Source organism: Plecotus auritus (assembly GCF_963455305.1).
Source record: "Plecotus auritus genome assembly, chromosome: 7".
NCBI lineage: Eukaryota > Metazoa > Chordata > Mammalia > Chiroptera > Vespertilionidae > Plecotus > Plecotus auritus.
The window spans coordinates 63,267,319-63,290,990 of NC_137774.1; the positions used below are offsets into that span (position 1 = coordinate 63,267,319).

A 23,672-nucleotide genomic window follows, 5' to 3' on the forward strand; every position below is an offset into this window, starting at 1 on the left:
GGTGTGCAGAGGCGCCCGGGACTCCTGCCGCACACACGGGCAGCATGGCCCTGGGGTGGGTTCCCAAGACTCTCGGGCCCACCCTCAGGCACCAGGCCACCTACCTCACTCCAGATTCTCCCTCTGGTTTAGGAATTATTTTCACTTTCACGATCACGTCTAATTTTCACAAGGCGACTGTTCCCATCCTGCATAGAGGATGCGGGCCCTCGAGAGATGCGCCGGCTCAGGTCACCAGCGCTAAGCGGCAGGTCCTCGTGCCCTGCAAGTGTCCCCCACTGTGAGGAGACCTACTTCCCGCAGGGACAGGCCATGTTGGAAAGATCGATGAGGGAGCGATTTAAAGTGTAAGGAGCATCTACACGAGCGAGCCGCTGTTAGCGTGGCTCAGGTGAGCCCCACGGCGACTCCCTGCTGGGAGGTCGCCTGCCTCACGCTCACCCTCTGGAGCCGTACATTCTCTGCACCCCAGACGGGTGCCCTGGAGGAGGCAGCCAGGCCTGGAAAGGCAGGATCTCTAGAGCCGTGTCCCTCAGAGTCAGACCAGCACTGCCGTGGACAGAGGCTAATGCTTACGGATGCCGCCAGCAGTGTTACGTGCTGGCATAAACAGTTCGGGACGCAGCTGCGTCACTGTGAGGGGACAGCAGGACCAGGAGCGACAAGCCCCTGTCACAACAGAGAGGCCGTAAGCCACGGTGGTAACAAAGCAAAGCGGCTGAGGCGGCTGGGTTGGGACAGGGAGATGCTGCTTAGGGTAGGAGGACCCAGGAAGGTCTTCCTGCTGAGGATGGCATTTAAGCAGTGAGTGAGGGAGTGAGGGAGCAGGCGTGACAGTGTCTGGGGCCAAGTGCCCTCGACAGCAGGACCCTGTGGTGGTTCCCCGGCGGGACGCGCACTCGGCGTGAGAGGAGCAGCGAAGGCCACTGTGGCGGAGTAGATTGTCAGTTTGTGTTTTGTGATCAGAATTTCTTTATGAATCAGTTTCCTTTAAAAAATGACACATCTGGTGTAACACTGCAAATTTGATGTTTGTCTTGCCAGAGATTTAGGATTTGAAGATAAAAGATCCTTAATAGGATTTAAAAAAAACCAAAACCCTTAAGGTGATCAAAATAGATAAAAGAGAACAAAGAATCTACCGATATACAAAGCACCTTTTGTCATTCTTAAAATGATGCAAATTTAATTCCTAAAACCTGGTGTAGAAAAGCAGAGTTACTTCAGGTGTGTTCTTAGATGATTGGATTTGAAACCTTTGACAAATATGCACGACACAATTTTAACAGAAAATGTAGGAGATACATTTATTTAAGAGATGATTCTAAATGTGTGAAAGTGGAATGTGCACATAGAAAGGGACCAGGAAGAGACAGGCACAGACCAATCAAAACGTTGGTGTGAATTAGGGAGGGTCGTGGGTGACCTTCTTTGTGAAAAGTGTCTGTCGCAAAGCAGTTTGCAAAGTGTTGCGTGCACCACACGGTGGAAGCATTGACACCCAGACAGACGCAGAAGCTATCCGAAGGGTGCGAGTGCTTGGAGATTGCTCACTGGGTGAGCTGGCCTCAGGTAGATGGGGCTCAGGGGAGATGTCCTGTAGCGAGCACAGGGGGTTAAGCGTGGGCACCTCCGGTACAGAAACCCAGGGCTGTGATGCCCTGATAGCTCTGCATATGGGGTCTTTGTCTTTAAAGGGGGCACGGTAAGCGAGAGTAAGAGTGGTGATGTACCAAGTGCAGGAGCAGCAGTGAGCGGAGGCCACCTGCACCCTGCTGGGCTGGGGGGCATCTTGCTGCGGGGGCATGAGGGGATTAGGTTTCCCAGAGGCAGTTGTCAGCTGCCACATTCATGAAATTTCCCAACTGCCAGTGGGCACAGGCAGTGAAGCCTCCTTAGCAAAACATCTATTTTAAATGTTTTCTTTTCAATTGAACATATGCACTTCTTTAAAAAAAAAAAATAGAATTTGATTTTATGAGTCATTGAAGGATAGAAGTTACTTTCCAAATTTGTTGTCTTGGCCCAATAAGAACTCAGTTGCAAGGCATGCTGGGAGGGACATCAACCCAGAATGCAGTAGGGGACAGGGAGGGGGATGAAGATGATTGCACTTAGAGAGTTGGCCCCTGATGACATGTCTGCTGAGCACCAAGAGTGTCCAAAAAGCCCTGGTGCCTCAGGTGGGCTCTGGGCTGGCAGCAGCCTCCAAGGAGGTGGTCTGGCACAGGGTGCTGCAGAAGGCAGCTCGGGCAGCAGTCTCAGGCAGGAGGGTGGGTTGCAAGAAACAGAGCATGCCTCCAGACTTTCTTTTTTTTATATATATACTAGAGGCTTGGTGCATGAAATTCATGCACGGGGGCCAGGGGTGTGTGTGTGTGTCCCTCAGCCCAGCCTGCACCCTCTCCAATCTGGGACCCCACGAGGGATGTCCGACTGCCCATTTAGGCCCAATCCCACCGAGGCCTAAATGGGCAGTTGGACATCCCTCTCACAATACAGGACTGCTGGCTCCCAACCGCTCGCCTGCCTGCCTGCCTGATTGCCCCTAACCACTCCCCTGGTGCTCCATCCCTCAGCTTTCTCACCTCGGAGAGGAACTGGCTTCCCAGCTGAGTGTACCATTCAAACACTTGGTTGCCTCCTAGGCTCCCCAAAGGTATTGCGACAGAGGGGACTGTCCTGATCGATGCCTAACTGCTCCCCTGCTGGCCTGATTGCCCCTAACTGCCCTCCCCTGCTGGCCTGGTCACCCCTAACTGCCCTCCCTTACCAGCCTGGTCGCCCCTAACTGCCCTCCTCTGCAGGCCTGGTCTCCCCCAACTGCCCTCCCCTTCAGGCCTGATTGCCCACAACTGCCCTCCCTTGCTGGCCATCTTGTGTCCACATGGGGGCGGCCATCTTGTGTGTTGGAGTGATGATCAATTTGCATATTACCTCTTTATTATATAGGATTTTTATTGATTTCAGAGGGGAAGGGAGAGGGAGAGAGAGATAGAAACATCAATGATGAGAGAGAATCATTGATCAGCTGCCTCCTGCATGCCCCCAACTGGGGATCAAGCCTGCAACCCGGGCATGTGTCCTTGACTGGAATTGAATGCAGGGCCCTTCAGTCCACAGGCCGACACTCTATTCACTGAGCCACACCAGCCAGGGCCAGACTTTCTTATGTTAATAAAAGGGTTTTAGTGGAAGGAACCAACCCAAAGGCAAAGATGTGGCTGAGCCTCAGAAAGAGCTTTCTGTCTCCTTGGTGTGTTTCTTTAAAAAAAAAAATATTTTTATTTACTTTAGAGAGGAAGGGAGAGGGAGAGAGAGATAGAAACATGAATGATGAGAGAGAATCATTGATCAGCTGCCTCCTCCATGTCCCATACTGGGGATCTAGCCTGCAACCCGTGCATGTGCCATGACCGGGAATCGAACTGGGACTTCCTGGTTCATAGGTCAATGCCCAACCACTGAGCCACGCTGGCCGGGCCTCCTTGTCTGTGTTTCTCCCTGGTCATGGCAACATGGCTTTCCTAGCCCCTTGCAGTTTGCCTACCTACCCAACTCCCTGGGCTCCAATTCATACTCAGAGGACAGGGAATCTGATGGGTGTGTGCATGTCAGATGTTTCATTCCTGGCATAATCAGCTATAATTGGCTACTACTGACTTGGTAGGAACCTTTAAAAAGGGGTTGAATCCACAGGGGAGGAATGTTGGTTCTCAGATCAGATGGGAGACGTCATCTTGAGTCCAAGGACACTGAGTTGGAGCTGGACACAGCCCGCTGTAGCAGTGCCCCTGGCCCTCGGTGAGGAATGGAGGGAAAGAGACGCTGGGAGAGTTTCCGGGCTCAGGGCTTTAGGCAGCCAAAGCCATTTGGGAATCTTGGGTGCAAGAGAGGACCCAAAAATGCAAACAAGGCATGTAAGTCTGGGCTGAGTAGAAAGAGACACAGCCTGGCTCTCTGCCTTCTTGTTGGTGGTCTTCGCATCTTCATTCAGTAATCAAAGGTCCATAGGATCTAAGGAAGAGAGAGGGTTCCAGCCCCTGAGAACTCCGCTCTCTATGTGGCGGGCAAGGCTCTGAAAGCTGGAGAAGTCAGAGGAGCCTCAGTTACTTGACTCTGATAGTGTTGTGAGGCTATGGAATGCAGAGGAAAGAACAGCTGTGTGGCCCACGGCCTTCGAGGTCTTTGAGTCTGCGTGGACTTGACGTGACTCATCTAATGTGTCTTTGCAACACCCGATGAAGGAGAAGCTGCCATTACCCCTCAGGGAGGCAGAGAAGTTTAAGTATCTGCAAGTTCTCAGAGTGGGGATGCCGTGTACCTGGGACTTGAACCCAGGACCTGCTCATGTCACACAGCTGCACAGCTTTTCCAGGGAAACAGGTAGATCTGAGTGATGAGGCACAGTGGACACGCAGGACTAATTCCCTCACCGGCAGGGAAAACCATTAGAGACCATTCACTAGGGAAACACTTCCTACACCCTCCTTAGAGCCTGGTGCATGCGAGTTGCCCACGTGGTTGCTTTTCTCTGTCCGTGGTATCTTATGAACAGTGGCCGGTGTCCCCTGGCAGTTCCATGGGCATGATGTCACGTCCCTCTTCCCCTTGTCTTGGGGGAGGAATGATTCTCTCTCTGCCCTGTCCTGGGCCCCACGTGAACTCGGCACATGCCACACAGTCATGTTTTAAATCAGACCATCCTCATCTTCACGCTCCAGATTTGGGAAATTCTATCCAACCCTTTGCGTGATGCAGGGGCAGACACATGTCTGATTTTATTTATTTACTGGTTAAATGTGAGAGATAAAGGAGAAAGGAGACTTAAAATGAACGCAAGTCACTTCATGCTTAGGGGATGAGGGCCATGGGTAATGAAGAGTAACAGCAATAAAGGGCAGCCGGGAAGATGCGCCCTGAGCATTAGCAGACGGGCTGGTTTGCGGGGGAAGAGAGTGAGCTTGCCTTTCAGCGGTGGATTGCGGTTGACAGGGGAACACCCACGTGGAAACGTCCTGCAGCCAGCTGGAGCGGCAGGGGCGTGGGAGGAAGGGGGAGGAAAGACGAGTAAGTCAGGATTCATCAGCCGGAGAGATGAGGGTTGAAGTTTTGAACTGTGGCAAGTCCTCTTTGGAAAATGGAGCAAGTAGGAGAGAGCCAGGCTGGCCTTGACTCCATAGTCAGTAGATACCTTTGATTTTCATGTGGTGCAACAAATAGGTCGAAATCAAAACCACCGCCGGTGGCTGCGTGAAAGATCTCTTAGACCTCAACATCACTTTACAGCAAGAGTGGGGGCTTGGTCGCATTTCAGGTCACTCAGGAGGGAATGATTATGTGAGGTTCAGAGGTGGGGGCGGGGGCAGTTTCATGGGCCTAAGCCCCCAGAGGTCCCTCTTTGTGCGTCTCATGTAATCTCGTATCACATTTTACTTTAGATGATGGCTTGAGTTTGTTGTATATTTGTTTTAACTGAAATTCTGTGGGCAAAGTCTGTATCTTATTCATCACTTTTTTCCTTTGACACCTAACGCATGACTTGTAAAAACAAATGTTCAATACAAGGTCTAAAATTCACTGCTCACCCTGGCCAGGTGGCTCAGTGGGTTGGAGTGTCATCCCAGGCACCAAAGGGTCTCAGGTTCGATTCCTGGTCAGGGCACATACCTAGGTTGCAGGTTCAGTCCCTGGTCGGGAGGGAACCAGTCAATGTTTCTCACATTGAAGTTTCTCTCTCTCTCTCTCTCTCTCTCTCTCTCTCCCTCCCCCCACCCCTTCTCTAAATCAATAAAACATATCCTCAGCTGAGAATAAAAAAACAAACAAACACGTCTGTGCTCCATATTGGCTCTAGGTGGCCGCTGGCGTTTTCCCAATGTTGATGTCCCTTACTTTTGAGTGGCATTTATTGTAAAAATAAGTCACTTCGGGGATTGAGGTACCAAAGTCAGACTGGATGGAGCATAGCATTGAGAGGCTCCAGACATGTGTTTATTTTTTACAGAAACAACAAATTTCCATTTATGGCTTTGATATGAGGTTTTAAAACTTTAAAATAATTGTGTTTTAAGTTTTTAAAAAGCAAGTTAATAAAAATATATTTCAAAATAAGTAAGTTCTTGTGGCTGAGGCAACACGGTGAAGATGTAGAAGGGCGTGTGGGGGCACATGGCTGTGGGGTTGCCTGCCCCCTCATCCTCACCTGGCTTCACCCTCTGTCTCCTCCTCCTTTGTAGCTCCATGCATCCTCTCCTCCCTCAGCAACAAGAATCTTAAAACCAGGGCCTTCCAGTGCTTGTTCTGTTTCCACATACATGTTAAAACAACACGAAGCGATAAAGGGAACATGTGCATCCATAGCCCAACCAAAGTTATCGCTCACCCCGTCTGGGGCAAGGTTGCCATGGGGACATGTGTCTGGTCTCCCCACGGGCCTGGGGAATTCCTCACAGGGGGCCCCAGATTATCCCCAGCAGCATCCCTGGCAGCGGAAGGGCACCTGGCATAGTGTAGGCATCATTAAGTGTTTGTTCAGAAAGTGAAAAGACAGCGAGATGCCAGTGTAATGTGTGATATAGCTGGAGCCCTGGTGTGCCAAAGCCAGGCTCGGTGAAGACCAGAGCTGGTGGGTCTCAGGGCTTCCCCGCATCCGCTTTGTGGGAGCAAAGGCCCACATAGTGTGGCACTCCCCTCGGTGGAGCCCGAGGCGAAGACTGTGGCTGGTGCGCACAGGGCAAGCGGAGGCCTTCCAAGCAGAAGCAGTGAAATCTCTCCCTTGCTTCTCTGTGGCCGATGCCATCTGCTAGTTTTAAAAATAAGTTTTAAAATCAAGTGTTTTGGTTCTTTCAACATGCAGCAAAGACAGATGCTATTTTAAAGCCTATTTTCTATCAAACCTCCTCTCCCCCACTCCCCCCAGCCCAAGAACCAGATTGAGTGTCAGCAGTTCTGGTTGACGGTGTCCACTCCACCACATCGCATGTGCCTTGGGCACTGCCTCCCTCTCTGGCCCTCACAGGAGATGTCGAGAGGGTAAAGGAGTATTGCTCTGAGGAAGTCCTTTGGCGTTTCAAAGCAATCGATTATCCTGGACTCCTCCCCTGTGGCCTGCCAGCTCCTCTCCCCCTGGACTGGACCTCTCAGAGGGGAGGACATACCACACAGCACGCAATGTCTAGCTCAGAACCTTACACAGGAGGCACCTGCTAAGCGGTCGCACGTATTGACTCTGGAACCGATCTGCCTGGGTTCAAATCCTGAATCTGCAGCTTAACCGCTATGTGAACTTTGGCAGGTTAGTTACTTTTTCTGAGCTTCAACACTCATGTCTTTAAAAGGGGGAGAATGGGCCCTGGCCGGGTGGCTTATTTGGTTGGAATGTGGTCCTGTACACCAGAAACTTGTGGGTTTGATTCCTGGTCAGGGCACATACCTCAGTTGTGGGTTCGATCCCCAGTTTGGGCACGTACAGGAGGCAACCAGTTGATGTTTCTCTCTCACATCAATGTTTCTCTCTCTCTCCCTTCTTTTCTCTCTAAAATCAATAAAAATATATATTCTTGGGTGAGGATTACAAAAAGGGGTGGAGGAATGGGAAAATGGAAATACTGGTCATGTTCAGTTGTTTAGAAAGATAAGTGAGACCAAACATGTAGAGCACTTAGCTCAGTCCACATATAAGTGCTCACACGATGATAGCTTTATTTCGTGATTTCTGTCATTCTAACTATTAGGCACTCCGTACACATTTAACAAATGCACATGTGGCTGTTATTTATGATGGAGTTCAGTGCACTCTCAGGAGCTTTTTTAAATTGTGGGTGGCAGATTTGTTGCACGGCCAACATCATGTGGATACGTTCCATGTCATCTTAGTGCTCTGTGGGGCAGGTGAGCAATGTCCACCTACAAGTGAAGAGACAGCTGGAGACTCGAGAAGTGTCACACAGCTAGTAAGTAGTGGAAAGGGACTTCAGATCCTGTATGGATTTCACAACTGGAAACTGCCCTGCCCTTGAGTGCTCCATGCCCCCTGCGCCTGGTCTTGTAGCCCCATCTGTACAATAACTTTGCAACTTTTGACTGCAAACCTTTTACATTGTGACCCAGCCATACTGACATATGAATATAACATAAAAGTGCATTTCACAAAATAACACCTAGTTCTCTGTAGAGCATGCTGGTCATTTCCACCCCTTCCTTTCACTTTTTATTAAGTTGATCATGTATCTTATATAGTAAAAGGCTAATGTGCAAATTGACCAAACGGCAGAACGACCAGTTGCTATGATGTGCACTGACCACCAGGGGGCAGACACTCAACACAGGAGCTGCCCCCTGGTGGTCAGTGTGCTCCCACGGCAGTTGGACATCCCCTGAGGGCTCCCGCACTGCAAGAGGGCACAGGCTGGGCTGAGAGACTCCTGAGTGCATGAATTTCACGCACCAGGCCTCTAATATATATATAAAAGGCTAATACACTAAGTGTCCGACTGTCCGACTAGTCGCTATGACATGTACTGATCACCATGGGGCAGATGTTCAATGCACGAGCTGCTGTGTTGCGCACTGGTCATTTACAGAGAAATGGCATGGTGGGCCTGGTGCCCACAAAGCAACACTCGGCTTCCCCCAAGTGAGACATAGGCCCTGCCACCACCCCAGAGCTATACCCCACCAATGCTGCCAAGACCTCATGGTGCAAAATGCAGCCCACTACCCAGCCCAGCTCAGAAACGGTGGCTGTGGGCACCAGGTAATGATGTCACATAGCAATGCTTGGCTTCCTCTCCCTAGTGACTAGCCTCCTTGGAGTTTCTTCAGTCCAGGAACACGACTTGCTTTATAGCCAGGTGGAAACATTTTACACTTTAACCAAATGTCTGTGAAGTGTTTTCCCGTGCCTCATCTCATTTGATCCTCACCGAGGTCCTGGAGTAGGTAGATAGGAGACTCGTGGAATCCTATTTTCCTTTCATTAGCTGGAAAATGGAGATTTAGAAAGCTTAGAAACTTGACCCAACTGAAAAGAAGTAAGAAATGGTGGACCTTGAAAATGACTTCACATTTTCTCACTGTGCAGAATATAGTCAAACACTGCTGCAGTTAAATATTTTACCCTTTGTTCTCCCTTCGTGATCTACAATAATAATCTGCTTTGTGTTGATATTTACTGCTGTGTTGCTGACAATTACCTGAAAGAGAAGTTGGGGTGCTTCACTGGGCTGGAAAAAGTTTAGCTAAATCAGATAGCAGGTATAATTAAGCAAGTTTATCTATATATATAAAGCTCTCACTGGCGCCAATTGTACATGTGTGTTTCGATCTGTCATTGTCAATCATGAATTTGGTTGACACTTCTATTATAGAGAAAGGGCGAATAGCGATATTAAAATATTTTTTCTAATTAATTTCCTTTCAATGTACACGAATTCGTACACCGGGCCACTAGTGTGATATAAAGGAGTGATTTGGCCCAACTTATGTATGTGGGCTGGGAGCTCAGGGGTGGCTTCCCTGGGCGATTCTGACTCTGGGGTCTCAGATGAAAGTTGTATGTCTTCTTGGGAAAAGTGTCTGTTTGGGTCTCCTGCCCATTTTTTAATTGGATTGTTTGCTTTTGTAGTTGAGTTGTATGGGTTCATTATATATTTTAGATGTTAGCTCAGGGGTGGGCAAACTTTTTGACTCGAGGGCCACAATGGGTTCTTAAACTGGACCGGAGGGCCGGAACAAAAGCATGGATGGAGTGTTTGTGTGAACTAATATAAATTCAAAGTAAAGGAGCGGAGGGGAGAGCAAGAGAACCCTCCGCTCTTTCGGCTCCGCGGGCCGGATAGAACAGCCGAACGGACAGGATTTGGCCCGCGCCGTAGTTTGCCCATGGCTGTGTTAGCTCCTTATAGGAGATATCATTTGCAAATATCTTCTCCCATTTGATTGGCTGCCTTTTTCTTTTGATGATGGTTTCTTTTGCTGTGCAGAAGCCTTTTAGTTTGATGTAGTCCCATTCATTTATTTTTGCTTTAACTTTCCTTGTCTTTGAGGTCAATTCATAAAATCCTCTTTGAGATCAAGGTTTAGTACTCATGTTTTCTTCCATGTATTTTGTTGTTTCAGGTTTTATATTTAGGTCTTTATCATGCTAAGAGAAATAACTCAGACAGGAAAGGACAAGAATCATATTATTTCACTCATGTGGTAAATAAAAAAGGAAGCAACAAATGAAGAAACAAAATTAACCAAACTCTTAGACACTGACAACAGTATGGTAGTTACCATAGAGGAAGGACGTGGCGGGGAGGGCTGAATGGGGTAAAAGGGGGCCTAATATATGGTGATGGAAGGAGACTGGACTATGGGTGGTGAGCACACAATTCAATATACAGATGAGGTATTATACAGTTGGACACTGCAGCTTGTATAATGTTATTAACCAATGTCACCTCAATAAATTTAATTTTTAAAAAATTGTGGTCTCCAGCTGGGGTTACATCACTTGAAGGTCTGACTGGGGCTGCAGGGGCTGCTTCTATGGTGGCCCACTCACGGGGCCGGAGGGGTGCTGGCTGTCGCAGGAAGCCCGTCCTCTGCTGAAGGCCCCTTTCCACAGTGCTGCAGAGGGTCCCCGGGGCATGGCAGCGGCCTCCTCCAGGGCATGTGATTGAAGGGAGAGCAAAGTGAAAACTGTCATGTCTTTTGATCAAGTCTGGGAAGTCCCACACTGTCATTATCTGTCATTGTCAGCTACTGTATCCTATTGATTACCAAGTCAGTCCTCGTCCTTGTGGGAGGGACTACATAGGATGTGAAGACCAGGAGGTAAAACTCATAGAAGGGGGCATCATGGAGCTTTGATAGGCTACCTTTTGACTGTAATAGGATTTACTTAATATTGTCTACTTTTTACTAAAATTAGCTTTATTCTAAATAATACCTATTAAGTCCCAAGACTCATGTGCTAAGTATCTTTGTCAATACAAATGAACAAAAACTTAGAGTTATTGACTAAAAAGAATGCTCTTGCACCACCTGTGCTCACCTGCATGCTTACAGTGACACAAACACCCCACCCCTCCCCGCCCCCATCCCCCACCCCCACAGGGAACAAAGGGCTGGTGGCATCCTGGTGTTTGGTCATGCCTCCCGCTATTCCCTGCTGTCCGCTTGGAACCTGAGGAACGCTGGTGCTGATGGGCCACTTGCTGTCTTCCTCCAGGACCGCCTGTACTTCGTGATGGAATATGTGAACGGCGGTGACCTCATGTACCACATCCAGCAGGTTGGCCGGTTTAAGGAGCCTCACGCTGTGTAAGTGAGGACCTTGCTCTGCATTTCCCTGGGGACATGTGGTGGGTTGACAAGCTCGCCTAGGGCGTCTGCTAAGATCTCATGGCCCTTCAGCAAGCCCCCAGGGCTCCCCCAGGGCCCCATCCTGTCATTCCAGAGGCTGCCGTTCAGCTCAGCCCTGCCCTGTCCTCCTACCTGCCCAGGCTGTGACCACTATATGCTGGTAGAGTTGCATTCTTCTGCTTCCAAATCCTGCCACTTGTATATCATGGCACAATTGCCATGGCAATGTGAGTTCAGGGCTGTCTCTCTTCAACTTCTAGTAGTGGACTATAAGCCTTAATCCTTTTCTCTCTCTCTCTCTCTCTCTCTCTCTCTCTCTCTCTCTCTCTCTGATACACACACACACACACACACACACACACACACACACACACACACGTGCCCAAAGGCCCTGCCCAGCCCTGTGCTATAACTGGCCTTCAGTAAGCGCTCTCTCACCCTGGCCTACCATTTATCAGTTGTATAACTTGGCCAAGTTATTTCATGTCACTGAGCCTCCGTTTCCTCAGTTAAGGAGCAGGGAGGTAATAGTAGAACCCACCAGATTGTAGTTAAAGTTGAAACATAATAACCCACAATGATGCTAGGTGAAGGGCCAGCCTTCAACAGATGGCAACTGCTATTATTAAGCTGTTTTAACTTGGTGTACTATGAACTGACTCTTCTCCAGCTAGTCCATCATATCCCATGGCCTCCTCCCCACTAAGCAACTGCTGACCCTCTTCCCACCCCAGTGCATCCTCAGGGCAGCTCTCTAAACCCTGCTCACCCATCCACATGCCATACTTTGTTTTATGAGATGGGTGGCTGGCCATCCATGACAGGCATTGATGTCCTACGCCCAGTTCAATGTTGTTTTCTGAGAGTTGCCAAGCATATGGTGTCCTTGAACTTCTTGTGGCTTTTGTTTATTTCAGATTTTACGCTGCAGAAATTGCCATCGGCCTGTTCTTCTTACAGAGCAAGGGCATCATTTACCGGTACGTGAGCTGCGTGCTTCCCCCCGCGTGGCCTTTGCTCCTCCCTTCCCTGCCTCTTGCTTTAACCACTTTTAGAATCGATTCCGTGGTGGGGGAGGAGTCCTCCCAGGCTAACCTGGGCATGTGCTCTACCAGGCGGAGGCAGCATCGCCCACGGCCCTGGCAAAGCTCAGGCAGTTCTGCGGCGACAGACTTCCCTGCCCTCCGCCACCAGGGCTGGTTTGCGCCTCAAACCCGAGGCCATTTGCTCTAAGAGGAGGCTCAGTAGTAGGGCCCAGCACTTCTTCCTCCTGCCTGGAGACTCCACATTTGCACATTTGGGGAGCAAGCAAAGCATCTTGTTTGGCAGGACATGGAAGATCATATTATTATGGAACGAGTTGTGTTGTTTTGCTATGTAATCACAATTTAGAAATGGATTTCTGAGTAACTTATCCTGAAAGACAGGATTAAGTTTGGGACTTGGCATTTGCCCATGTTTGGAGGAGCAACTGTGTGATCACAGCTGCATGAGTCAGACCATCTCATGCAAGGCAGGCTGCTGAGCCGGGCTGCTGTCTGTTCATGAGTCTGGGGTGTGCAGTTCTCGCAACCACATGGACCACACCGCACAGACAGTGCCGGCTGGGCTGCTGTCATGCAAGAGGGGCTGGCAGTGCAGGGGCTTCCGAAGGGCACTTGTTACGTGTGGGGTCTGTTGAAGTCCATTTCATTCATTCATTTGACAAACATTTTATCAAAATCCTGCCGTGCACTGTGGTGGGGATACAGCTGTGAAAAAACAGGCCAAGCTGCCTGCTTTGTGGAACTGATACTCTGGTGGTGGGAGACGGGCTTGTGAACCAAGGCCGAGGCCGCCAAGCCGTGATGAGTGCTATGGAGCAAGAGCGAGCAGGGAGAGGGCTCGGTGTGCTGGGTGGTGTGGTGCCCGCCGTTCTGCAGACAGCGTGGGATGAGGATCTGAAGAGTTAGGGGGACCTCAGAGTCCTGGACCTCTTAAAGCAACCGAAGGATTGAGACTAAAAGGCGCAAAGGGATCAGGCCTGGTGGTCTCAAGCAGATAGGGTGGTGGCCTGTGGATGCTGGTGGCATGGAGGGACGGAAGGTGGGCCTTGCCAGAAGCCTGCAGAGTCCTGGCTTATCGCTCCTTGAAGTGGTGACATGAAGTCTAGCCGCGGAGGGACGATCTTGTTCTGATTACACGGAGCCCCCACACCACCTTTACTCCTGGTGCCGGAGGCGGGGGGGAGGGGGTCAGAGAGGAGTGGCTTCAGCTGGTGCTTGGTGCTCTGCGGTGGGGGGCAACAGTAACAGAGGGGGTAATAGTGTAGACTGCACGTAGTGTGGTCATTCCGCCATGCTTGCCCTCACTGCCCACGCAGACCTGTGAAGCCTCAGTTTCCCCGCAGCTGTCATGGCGTAGCATCTTGGTGTGCTGAAGGCAATGCTGGTGTTGGCAGCTATACATCTTCTGTGTGACATGAGCCGTGAATAGAAGCCAGTGACCTCCCTATGCCTACCCTGAGGCAGGGCTGGGTGACTGCTCACTCTGATTTTCCTCTTACACGTTGACCTTAGAACTTGACCCTGTACAGCGCTCAGGCTGCTGGGGGATCGACCATGGGACTGCAAGTTTCTTGAAGAAAATCTTATTCCAAGGGAGGAATCCCCAAAGAGGAAATAAGAATCTTTGTCAACTGGGTTGGGATCAGGGTGAGGTTTCCAGTTGGGATCAGGGATGTGGGAGACAGGACATGGCCATTCAGGCCATAAAATCGCAAGATCAGCATCTCGGGCGCTCAGCATGCTTCACTCCAAAGCTCTTTCTCCTGAGTGTATGCTCTGCCAGGCTCCCTCAGGTGGTTTCAGGAGCTATTCATTATCTCTTTAAGCCACTTGGCATCTGAGCCCCAGCATTTGTGTGTAGCAAGAGCCCACCTCCCACTGTGCAGATTTAAAATGCAGATACTCTCTTAGCCCCCCTGTAGCCAGGCCAGGCACACAGCCCAGGCTCTGGCACTTGGCACGCTGGCTGGCCGAGACCTTGAATCAGAAGTTAGTGACCAAGGAAGCAGAGACTGGCCCTCGAAATTGGCCACACCTAGTTCCCAGGGCAAGAGGGGACGTGGTTCTTAGTAACAACATGCAGAGAGCAGCCCCAGGGCTCCATGGAAGGAGGGCAAGTCTGTGCCCAGGCAACCTCGGGGGGCTCTTTCCTGCCAGCTTCGTGCTGCACTTAGGCCTCCGTCCTGGGCCTCAGCCTCCTCAGGCTCCGTGAGCTACCCGTTCCCTTTAAAACATCCTTTTTAGGTTGAAATAGAGTTTGCTTTTGTTGTTTACATGAAAGAATCTCGATTAAGACAGAGTTTTTGAAATTGGTAAATTAAAACTATAAAAACGTTACATGACAGCGCGTGTGGCTTCTTAATGTCCTTGAGATTGCCTTCATGGTGGCACAGTCTTTTCCAGTGTTACAAAGCCCTCCCTCCTTTACTTAGTGCCTAAGTGAAGAGGTGAGCAGGTATGTCAGACTTGCCTCTCTGAGGACCATGCTGGGTGTTGTGGGGGGCGGGGGGGGGGGGGAGACAGAAGAGCCTTCCTGCCAAACTTAGTGTCAAATGAGGGTGTATTACATTGAGCAAAAGAAGACTCTCAAACCATGCCCATGTGCAGCGGGTATCCTGGGGATCCTCCACCCTAAGGCCTGTGGCTCCTGAGACCCCTGTCCTGTAACACGAAGATCTTATCCCTTCTCTCTCTAGTGCCCCAACTACTTTTGTGGGGGCATGGGGTCCAGAGGAGGGGGCTGTCATGGGTTCCCGGTGACCAGACCACGTAGACTAGTGTGTCTAGGCGAAGCATGTTTCTGCAAAGCCCAGTTTCTCTAAGTTCCGAGCTAGCATGCAGGGACCCCGGCTTGTAGATAAGCATGAGGCTGGAAAGGGGTAGCACCACGGACACCCAAGATAGTGGACCCCAAGCCTGGGTGCAAGCAGACTGCCCCTCAGAAGAGACCTCGCAGACACAGGTGGGAGGTGCCAGCATATATGTCCAGGTTGTGTTCTTTTAGTTGAAAATGTGACAGCAACTCAATTCAAACTAACTTAAGAGGCATTTTGGGGCTCGATCCCGGTAGCATGCAAGAGGCGGCCAATCGATGACTCATCGTTGATGTTTCTGTCTCTCTCCCTCCCCCTCTCCCTTCCTCTCTCTGAACTCAATAAAAACATATTAAAAAATAACAATTTTGTGAAAAAAATATCTCTTCCTATGAAATGCAAGGGGTTCTTAAGTTACACACGTCCATCCGTGAGGTGCTCCTGGACCTCTGCCCTTCATTAACATCCAGCATCCTGGGGGTGTCTTCTCCCGCCTGGCGTCTCGCTGGGCCTTGCGAGAAGCTGGGCACAGTTGGCTGTGCAGAAAAAGCAGCACACGGGTTTGTGGGCCTTTCCTGACCTTCCTGTCAGATGATCAGCTATTGGAGGGTCAGGGCTGCTTCACACTCCCTTCTGCCCCCCACACACCAAGCACAGTGCTGCGGACAACGTGAGTGGCTGTTGGTTGACTTAAAATAAATAACGTGTATTAAGTCCCTACATTCTTATGTTCACAACAGTGACCTAAAACTTGACAACGTGATGCTGGATTCCGAGGGCCACATCAAGATCGCCGACTTTGGCATGTGTAAGGAGAACATCTGGGACGGGGCGACCACCAAGACGTTCTGCGGCACTCCGGACTACATCGCCCCTGAGGTGAGCGCGGCCCTGGCTCGCGCCTCGTGCTGCGCTCCCACCCGGTGCTGCCGTGGAGCAGCCCCCGGCCCTCTGAGCTGTCAGTTTTTAGAGATCACACATGCAGATTCGCTTAGCACACACCCAGAGCGCAGGCCCAGATACAACCAGGTTTGGGAGAAAGCTTAATTAAACTCAGCAGAACTATCCACCACACATCAGCAAAATCCTCCTTCCGGCTCCTGTGGCTCATGGCCATGCGATACCTGCCTATTGTGACATCACAATGTTTGTAAGGCGGGGAGAGGTCCCCGGGCTGATGTGTGGCAGGAGGCAATAGGTGTGCTGAGCCCTGGAAGACCTGGCGTCATTCCTGTGATGAAGTACAAATGAAAGGGTAAAGGTCGAATTCTAGTCCCCCGCTTCCCGAAGGAGATGGTCAGTTGCAGAATGAGTTTCCCAGCATGTCATGGTACAAACATTTGTGCCAGGCGATACTTTTCCTCTCTCTGAATTGGTGCCCAGAGAGGTTACTTTATGTACAGTCTGCTACTGGTTTTTACGGAATGGAACTGAGTGTGTGGCACAGAATCCTAGGCTTGTCTGTCACCTGATATGGAACTGGTGACTGGAGGCCCCATGTAACTAATAACGTGGCACATATTTAAAATCTACATTCTCTTTCACCAAAGCAGGTCCTCTCCTAGGAACCTAGCTTATATCACGCACACACACACATGCACGCACGCATGCGCGCGCGGGGAGGCGGCCCCTCCACAGCACGCAAGGAGCAAGCTGCCGCGGGCCTCCCGGCTTCACCATCCACAGCCACATCGCTGCAGCAGGTCTCTCGCCTCCTCGGGCTCGTTTCCTTTGTGAAAGGATTGAGTTAGGTTGTCGTGGGGATCCAGTCGAGGTGATCTGCTTCACAAGTGAGCAGACACTTTCAGTGAGGAGTCCCCACAGAGCTCCCCGTCCTCTGGGGCTAATGCACGAACGCATTTCTACCCGCATGGGAGCTGTGGTGGCAGACGGCGCTGGACCGGTGGACCTAATTTGTTCGGATGCACTTAATTAGCAACACAAGCAATCACCGAATTACAGGACTTCCTAGTAATAGCAAACATTTGAGGGCATAATATGTGAAGGCACATGCTCCTCTTCCATCCTCACAAAACCTTACAACATAGATACTATTATAAGCTTTGGTAGATGAGGAAACTGAGACTTAAAGAAGGTAGGTAACTCCTTCCAAGGTCACACAACTGGGAGTGGCAGTCAGGATCCAAAGTCTGGACTGCTTCCCCAGACCTTGACCTTTCACCTTTGCTCTGTCACCTCTGAACCCCTCTGATAGAGTTTTACACCCTATCAGAAATGTGGATAGTCATAGGTATTCTGGACACTACCAGGCCCTGGCAATTTGGTAATAAGTACCAAAACCTGAAAACTGTGTGTAATGTTTGAGCCCTCAAAATCTGCTTCTAGGAATTCATCTTTTTCTTTTTTAAAAAAAGTATCACTTTATTTGTACACTTTAAAAGCTGTATGTAGAAACGTATAATGCAGTCTGTTAAACAGGGAGGGTGTTACCTGCACACTGCCTTCCGTCAGAGGGACCTGTCTTACAAAACTAAGTGGACAAATGTGGGAATGCCTAGTCATAGGAGTCTGTATTGTAGCATCAGAGGAAACCTAGCCCATTGGGAATTGATAAAACAGGTTTTGTAGTCAGTCAATGGAACACTATATAAAGTTAAACCTGAGTATGTTGACATGGAAATATTAACATGAGAATTTTAAGTGAATAAAGTACTTTATTAATATTTTATACATCAAGTATTTATGTTTATGTAAAAAACACACACAGAGTTTAATCTGTATTCATAGAAAACAATCTAGAAGGAAATAGACCAAATAGCAATCATAAGTTTTCTCTCGATAAAGGATTATGGGTGATTTTAATGGGATTCTCTTAGCTTATCTATAAATAGTAAATAAAATAAATAGTAAAATATTATGTAAATGCTATTACACTTTTTCACTTAATTTTTAAATTTTGGTAAATAAAAGCACAAAATTTGCCATCTTAACCATTTCTAAATGAACAGTTCAGTAGTGATTAAGTACATTCACATTGTTGTATAAATGTTATTGCTTTTATAATGAGAAATACAGTTTTTCTTCTTAAAGTTCACACTCACTGTATTAAAATTAAAAAGAACACACATAGTAAGTGACTCGAAAGACCACGTGGCATGCACAGGCGTTCCCCTGCCTGCCAGGGCCACTGCCCGGGATACCATCTTCCCCTGGGGAGAAGCAGCTTGCCTGACATCAGCTCCCTGCCCACTGATTCAGACGGTGGCCTGCACCTGGATGGGGACAGTCCGTTTAACCTTTCGCAGTAGGCAGGTGACCTCACTCCCCGCCCCCCCATGGCCGTCCACTCTCACTGCAAAGGTGCGTGTTCGGTCTCCGGCTGCAGGCACCTGCTCGCCCCCTGACGGGCTGCCTTCTGTCTTCCAGATCATTGCGTACCAGCCCTACGGGAAGTCGGTGGACTGGTGGGCATTCGGAGTCCTGCTGTATGAGATGCTGGCCGGGCAGGTAATTGAATTTGAGTGATTCGTAGGAAAAGTCCTCCCACCACCATCTGTGTGGCTTCCCTATAGGAGAGTGTCAGCTTGGTTCCCGCTCATCAGTCTGAACCTCTCTGACTTCGTTCCTTGGGGCAATCCTATTGGCCAATTTTTCTCCTCTTTTCGCTGGACGCCCTGCAGCCTCCCCGTGGGCCAGGGCGGAGGGCCTGCTGGCTTGGGAGGCGCAGGAAGGACTCTGCTCACCCACCTGTCCTCTGTCCCACAGGCACCCTTCGAAGGGGAGGACGAGGATGAACTCTTCCAGTCCATCATGGAGCACAACGTGGCTTACCCCAAGTCCATGTCCAAGGAGGCTGTGGCCATCTGCAAAGGGGTGAGTGAGCTCCTCAAAGCCAGGGCCTCCACACACAGGGTGCCCCTCCAAAGGCGGAGGATGGAGACTGAGCTCCACCTCTCACCCCACTGGCCACCTCTAAGCCCTGGCGGACCTGCTCCCTCCCAGAGGCAAGTGTGCTTTTTCTCGTTTGCACAAACGCGCCGTCCAGGCCGCCTGGAGCAGCATCTCGCTACTGGCGGGCTACAGCCTCTGGCCCAGCATGGGCTGAATGAGGCAGGGAGCCCAGAGGCTTAGCCGAAGAGCTAGAACCGTGGGAAGGTGCGAGGTCCGCAGCACGGATCCGGCAGCCACGCAGCTCAGTGCATGAGTGTGGTTAACACTAAGCGTGTGTGCGTTGTTTGAAGAAAATGTCAGGGAGTGCTGCTTTTGAGGGGTTCTCTAGATGAGCGACCCAGATGCAGTTTCCTAAGCCGCCTCAGCACACAAAGGGCTGAAAGCAGCACATCGGTGCATGTGTGAGGAAGGCAGGGCCCTGTTGTAAGGATTGCTAGGTGCGTCTGGTGCTGGGCCAGGATGCACTCCCAGTGGCCGTCAAGTCCCTGAAGGCCCGTGGGCTCACCTTTGATGCCACTGGGATGACCTCATGTGCTTCTGTAGTTTGAAGAGGTCCCCATGCCCCTAAACATATTATCCAAAGGTGGTCACTTTTCAACTTTGACGGGAGTGTGCACGCAACATGAGACCTCCGGACAATATGGCCCGGAAATGCTGCCTTTTGAAGTTGTAGCTCTCCCCGCAGTCAGTAGTGCAGGCGTGTTCTTGAGGTTAGGGCGTGGCTGTGCCTTCTAGCGGGTTCCTGTGTGTCTGAATGAAGCAGGCCTGCAGTTCCAGATCCTGGGGTGTCTGCAGATTTCCCGTTGTCTTTCTCCCCTCCCCCCAGCGCTGCTCCCCTGGAGCGTCACAGGCCATGGAGCTGGCCTGGGTGTGGGCAGCTTGGACCAGCCTCTCAGTCTGGAAGCACCTTGTCACGCTGGCAGAATTCCCACTCTTAGCGAGTCGCCTGAGCTTGGCGGTTCAGCTGCCGAGGTTAATGTGCAAATGTCCCCGGAAACCGCATGTGAATTAGGCTCAGTCTCGAACATCTTAAAGTGAATGGGTTAAAAATATTTTCTTTGAGGGTGTGAGGTAAAGGCAGAGAATCGAGACCTGCGGGTTCATTAGGAGCCAAAGCGAGGCTTGTAGGGAAAAGAGGGCCCTGGGGAGGTGGTGCAGGCCCTGAAGGTCTAGGTGGGAGGGAGAGGCGTGCCTGAGCCTTCAGTCTGTTTGGTGGCTGCTGGTGTTGAAAAATCAGGATTTCCCACAGCATTCGGCTGCCAGTTTCCTTTAAAACATGCAGTCTCCATCCGCTAGCTTGGAAACCAGTGCCCCTTCAGACAGAGCGTGCCCTCTCCGATCTGCCAGGTTCCACCCGGGCTCAGACCTGACCCTGGCCTGCTGGCCCTTGGGCCGCAGGGAAGTTGTCTGCCCTCGTCTGTAGGTCAGGGATGCTGGCGGGCCTACACACAGGGTCCTCGGCAACTCAAGGCGTTGGTGCATGTGAATCAGAACAGCGCCCGGTGCTCTGCCCCAGCCCTTGAGCTATTATTACTGTTGCTAGCGCTGGACTGCCATGTTACACACCGGGCTCCTCTGGGCATTTGGGTTTGCATCCCCCATGATCGGAATTTTTAAAGTGGGGGTTTTTGGAGATAAGAGCCCTTTGCAGATCTCGACCTTCCTCCTCCTCGGAGAATGGTTTGGAGCAAGTCACTTTGACCTGGCAGGGGCGGGGGAGGGCATTCTTTATCTCTAAAAAGGAAACAATAGTATTCACTGGATAGTTTTTGAGAGCATTAAATAACATAACCTAAGAGGAAGCTCCTGGAGTGGTATTGCACACAGTAGGTGCTCAGTGCACGCTCAGGGCCTGCCCCTCGCTCTGCCGGCCTGTGCAGCGGGGCTGAGGTGGCCACGGGGCGAATGTCCAGGTCAGCACTCAGCTTCAGCTCCAGTTAGCAGCTCCCTGGGAGAGCAGATTTCTGTTAATTCAGGACCCAGAACCTTCAGGGTTAACTGGGGTGACTTTCCAACCACGAGGCTGGGGGCCTTTCTGAGTTGAGTGGTCTGAGTCCCATGTGGGCTTTTCTCAAGGCTGAGCCTCCAAAGAAGGGGTGATGCTCAGTGAACAGCCAAAAGCTTTCTTTCGGTGCCCCAGGCATTCGTCTGGGAGGCCCTCGGGGACTGGGCGCTGATTAACTCCAGCTGTCGCGGGCTTCGGGCACTAGCAGGTGCGGGGACTGCAGAGCCTCGCTGAGTGCTGCTGTTGCTGCAGTGGCGTGGCATCTCCATGGACATGAAAATTAAGCAAGGCTCTTGAATGCAGTCCCAACCCCAGTGAAACTGCTCTTTCTGTATCCATCCTGACAGACCCTATTTTCTACCAAAGAAAAACATCAGTACATCTCTGCTCAGACTGCCACGCCCACTTTGAACAGCCGTCCAGCGTGGAGGCAGGAGGGGCTGCAGGCAGAGCTGCGGGCTGTGGGCAGGGCACATCTGCGTGGGCACCGCTGCTGCTTCACTGTGTGGCTTGGGACGAATGACTCCTTTATTGGACCCAGCCTCTTTGTCTGGGAAATGAGGATCAGAGTTGCTAAGGCCTCAGAGTGTTGTTGTGGAGACGGAGGTGTGACGTGGAGACGGAGGTGTGACGTGGTGCCGGGAAGCCGTGGGCATGAGCCTGCCCCATGCACGGAGCCCTCCTGATAGTGGTGGTGGCAGTGGTTTTGTGGCCATGGTGCATAGCCTTCCTGTCCTCCATCCTGATCCTACACAAATCTCAAGGCTCAGCTCAGTTTGCTCGCCCTCCACAGACCCTCCCTGACCAAGCCACAAACATCTCAGGAAATGACGCGCGAAGAGTTCTTCCATTCCTCTTGAAAGCCCACGTTTTATAGTTAGAGGTGGGGTCAGTCTGGGCTCTGCCACTTCCTCTCCGTGAGTCCTTGCTAGTTGCTTAACCTCTGTGAGTGCCACCTGCCTTGTCATTCGATGGAGAAAATAAAACGCCCAGTTCATGGGGTTATTGTTAGAACCAGGTGAGGTTGAGTGTGTAAATGAAGAAGTAGCTTAGAACGCTATGTGCCCAGTTATTTTCCCCTGGAAGGTAAAGCACATATGGAAAGTTTGTGTGTGTGTGTGGGGGGGGGGGAGGGTGGGCGGGGTGGCAGAGATAAATTACCTTGTAAGCAGGAATCAGCTGAACTGAATGGCCAATAGAGGAGGTGTGACTTGCTGGGTCTCTCCCTTCCCCTTAATCAGCAAATCCTGGGCAAAAATCTAAGTTCTGACGTCATGGGCTCCTTGGTCTCTGGTCAACGTTGGAAGCTTTTTGGACCTGTATGTCCCAATCACTTTTGTTTCATCTCTTTAAAAAAAAAAAAAAAATCCTCACCCAAGGATATTTTTTCCATTGATTTTTAGAGAGAGTGAAAGGGAGGGAGGAGATTAGGAAGGAGGAAGGGAGGGAGAGATGTGAGAGACACATCGACGGGTTGACTCCTGCACCCTCCCCGACTGGGACTGGGATTGAACCTGTAACTGAGGTACGTGCCCTTGACCAGGAATCGAACTCATGACCCTTCAGTCCTAGGGCGACACTCTAACCACTGAGCGACCAGCCAGGGCTCCGTTTTGATGCCCTCTTGTTGGTGCTTGTTAAAAACCACCACTCCTCGTGCCTGCCCTGTGCATGCGCTGAAGTGCAGGTGGAGACAGTTCTGAACTCCTCTGATTCGCGCGCAAGAGGAAGTCTGTCTGGGTTAGCCTTGGAGCAGCTATTCATCTGTTCTCTTGCGGCTGGCGGCGAGGCCCCACGATGGAGGGTTTGAGAAGTAATTTAACAGGAGGCCCCTACGGAGTCTGAGAGAGTGTGAGGCAAGGGAAAGGAGCCTGGCTGGCTTTGACTGTTTAATGAGCTTTCAGGAAGTAATTACTTGAAACTTGGGCCCATTTGACTAGTATTTCCTTCTGCTTTGCCACTTTCACAGAGGCTCACTGAGAAATACATTGTCTGCATGTGGCTGTGGCCAGGGCTAAGCTCCTGCTTTCTCGTGGCGGGAGGACAGTGGGAAGAGAACGGAACTGCTCTCATCAATGCAGCAGTGATTGCATAGATCTTATTCTTGAACCCAAATTCATCGTGTTGACCTTCCTAACTTGAAATCCTGGGCCTCTGTTAACCACAGGGATCTCGCTCAGGGCGAGTAGCCCGCAGGCACTATTGTCAGGCCCTCCTGGTATAAAGCCCTTGGCCAGAAAAGTGTTGCTGAGATGAAAAGCAAAAAGTAAAAATTAGAGTTGGGCCCTGGGTGGTGTTCTCAGTGGTAGAGCGTCGGCCACCAAGGGCACGTATCTTGATCCCCACCCTAGCTGGGCGCGTGCGGGAGGCAACCAATCCATGTGTCTCTCTCACATGGATGTTTCTCTCTCTCTCTCTCTCTCTCTCTCTCTCTCTCGCTCTCTCTCTCTCTCTCTCTCTCTCTCTCTCTCCCCCCCCTCCTTTCACTCTCTCTAAAAAAAAAAATCAATGGAAAAAATATCCTGGTGAAGATTAACAATA

At 50.6% G+C, this 23,672-nt stretch overlaps 1 protein-coding gene across 3 annotated transcripts in view; it reads left to right on the forward strand.

The window, feature by feature from the left end:
* The window catches only part of PRKCB (protein kinase C beta), a 301,024-nt gene that overhangs the window by 253,146 nt on the left and 24,206 nt on the right, over window positions 1–23,672 (forward strand). For all 3 annotated transcript variants that reach the window (XM_080681707.1, XM_080681708.1, XM_080681709.1), the window contains exons 11-15: window positions 11,222–11,313; window positions 12,273–12,335; window positions 15,955–16,093; window positions 18,602–18,682; window positions 18,941–19,048. In XM_080681707.1, coding sequence (XP_080537833.1) covers window positions 11,222–11,313; window positions 12,273–12,335; window positions 15,955–16,093; window positions 18,602–18,682; window positions 18,941–19,048 — 483 coding nt within the window. The remainder of the gene's footprint in view (window positions 1–11,221; window positions 11,314–12,272; window positions 12,336–15,954; window positions 16,094–18,601; window positions 18,683–18,940; window positions 19,049–23,672) is intronic.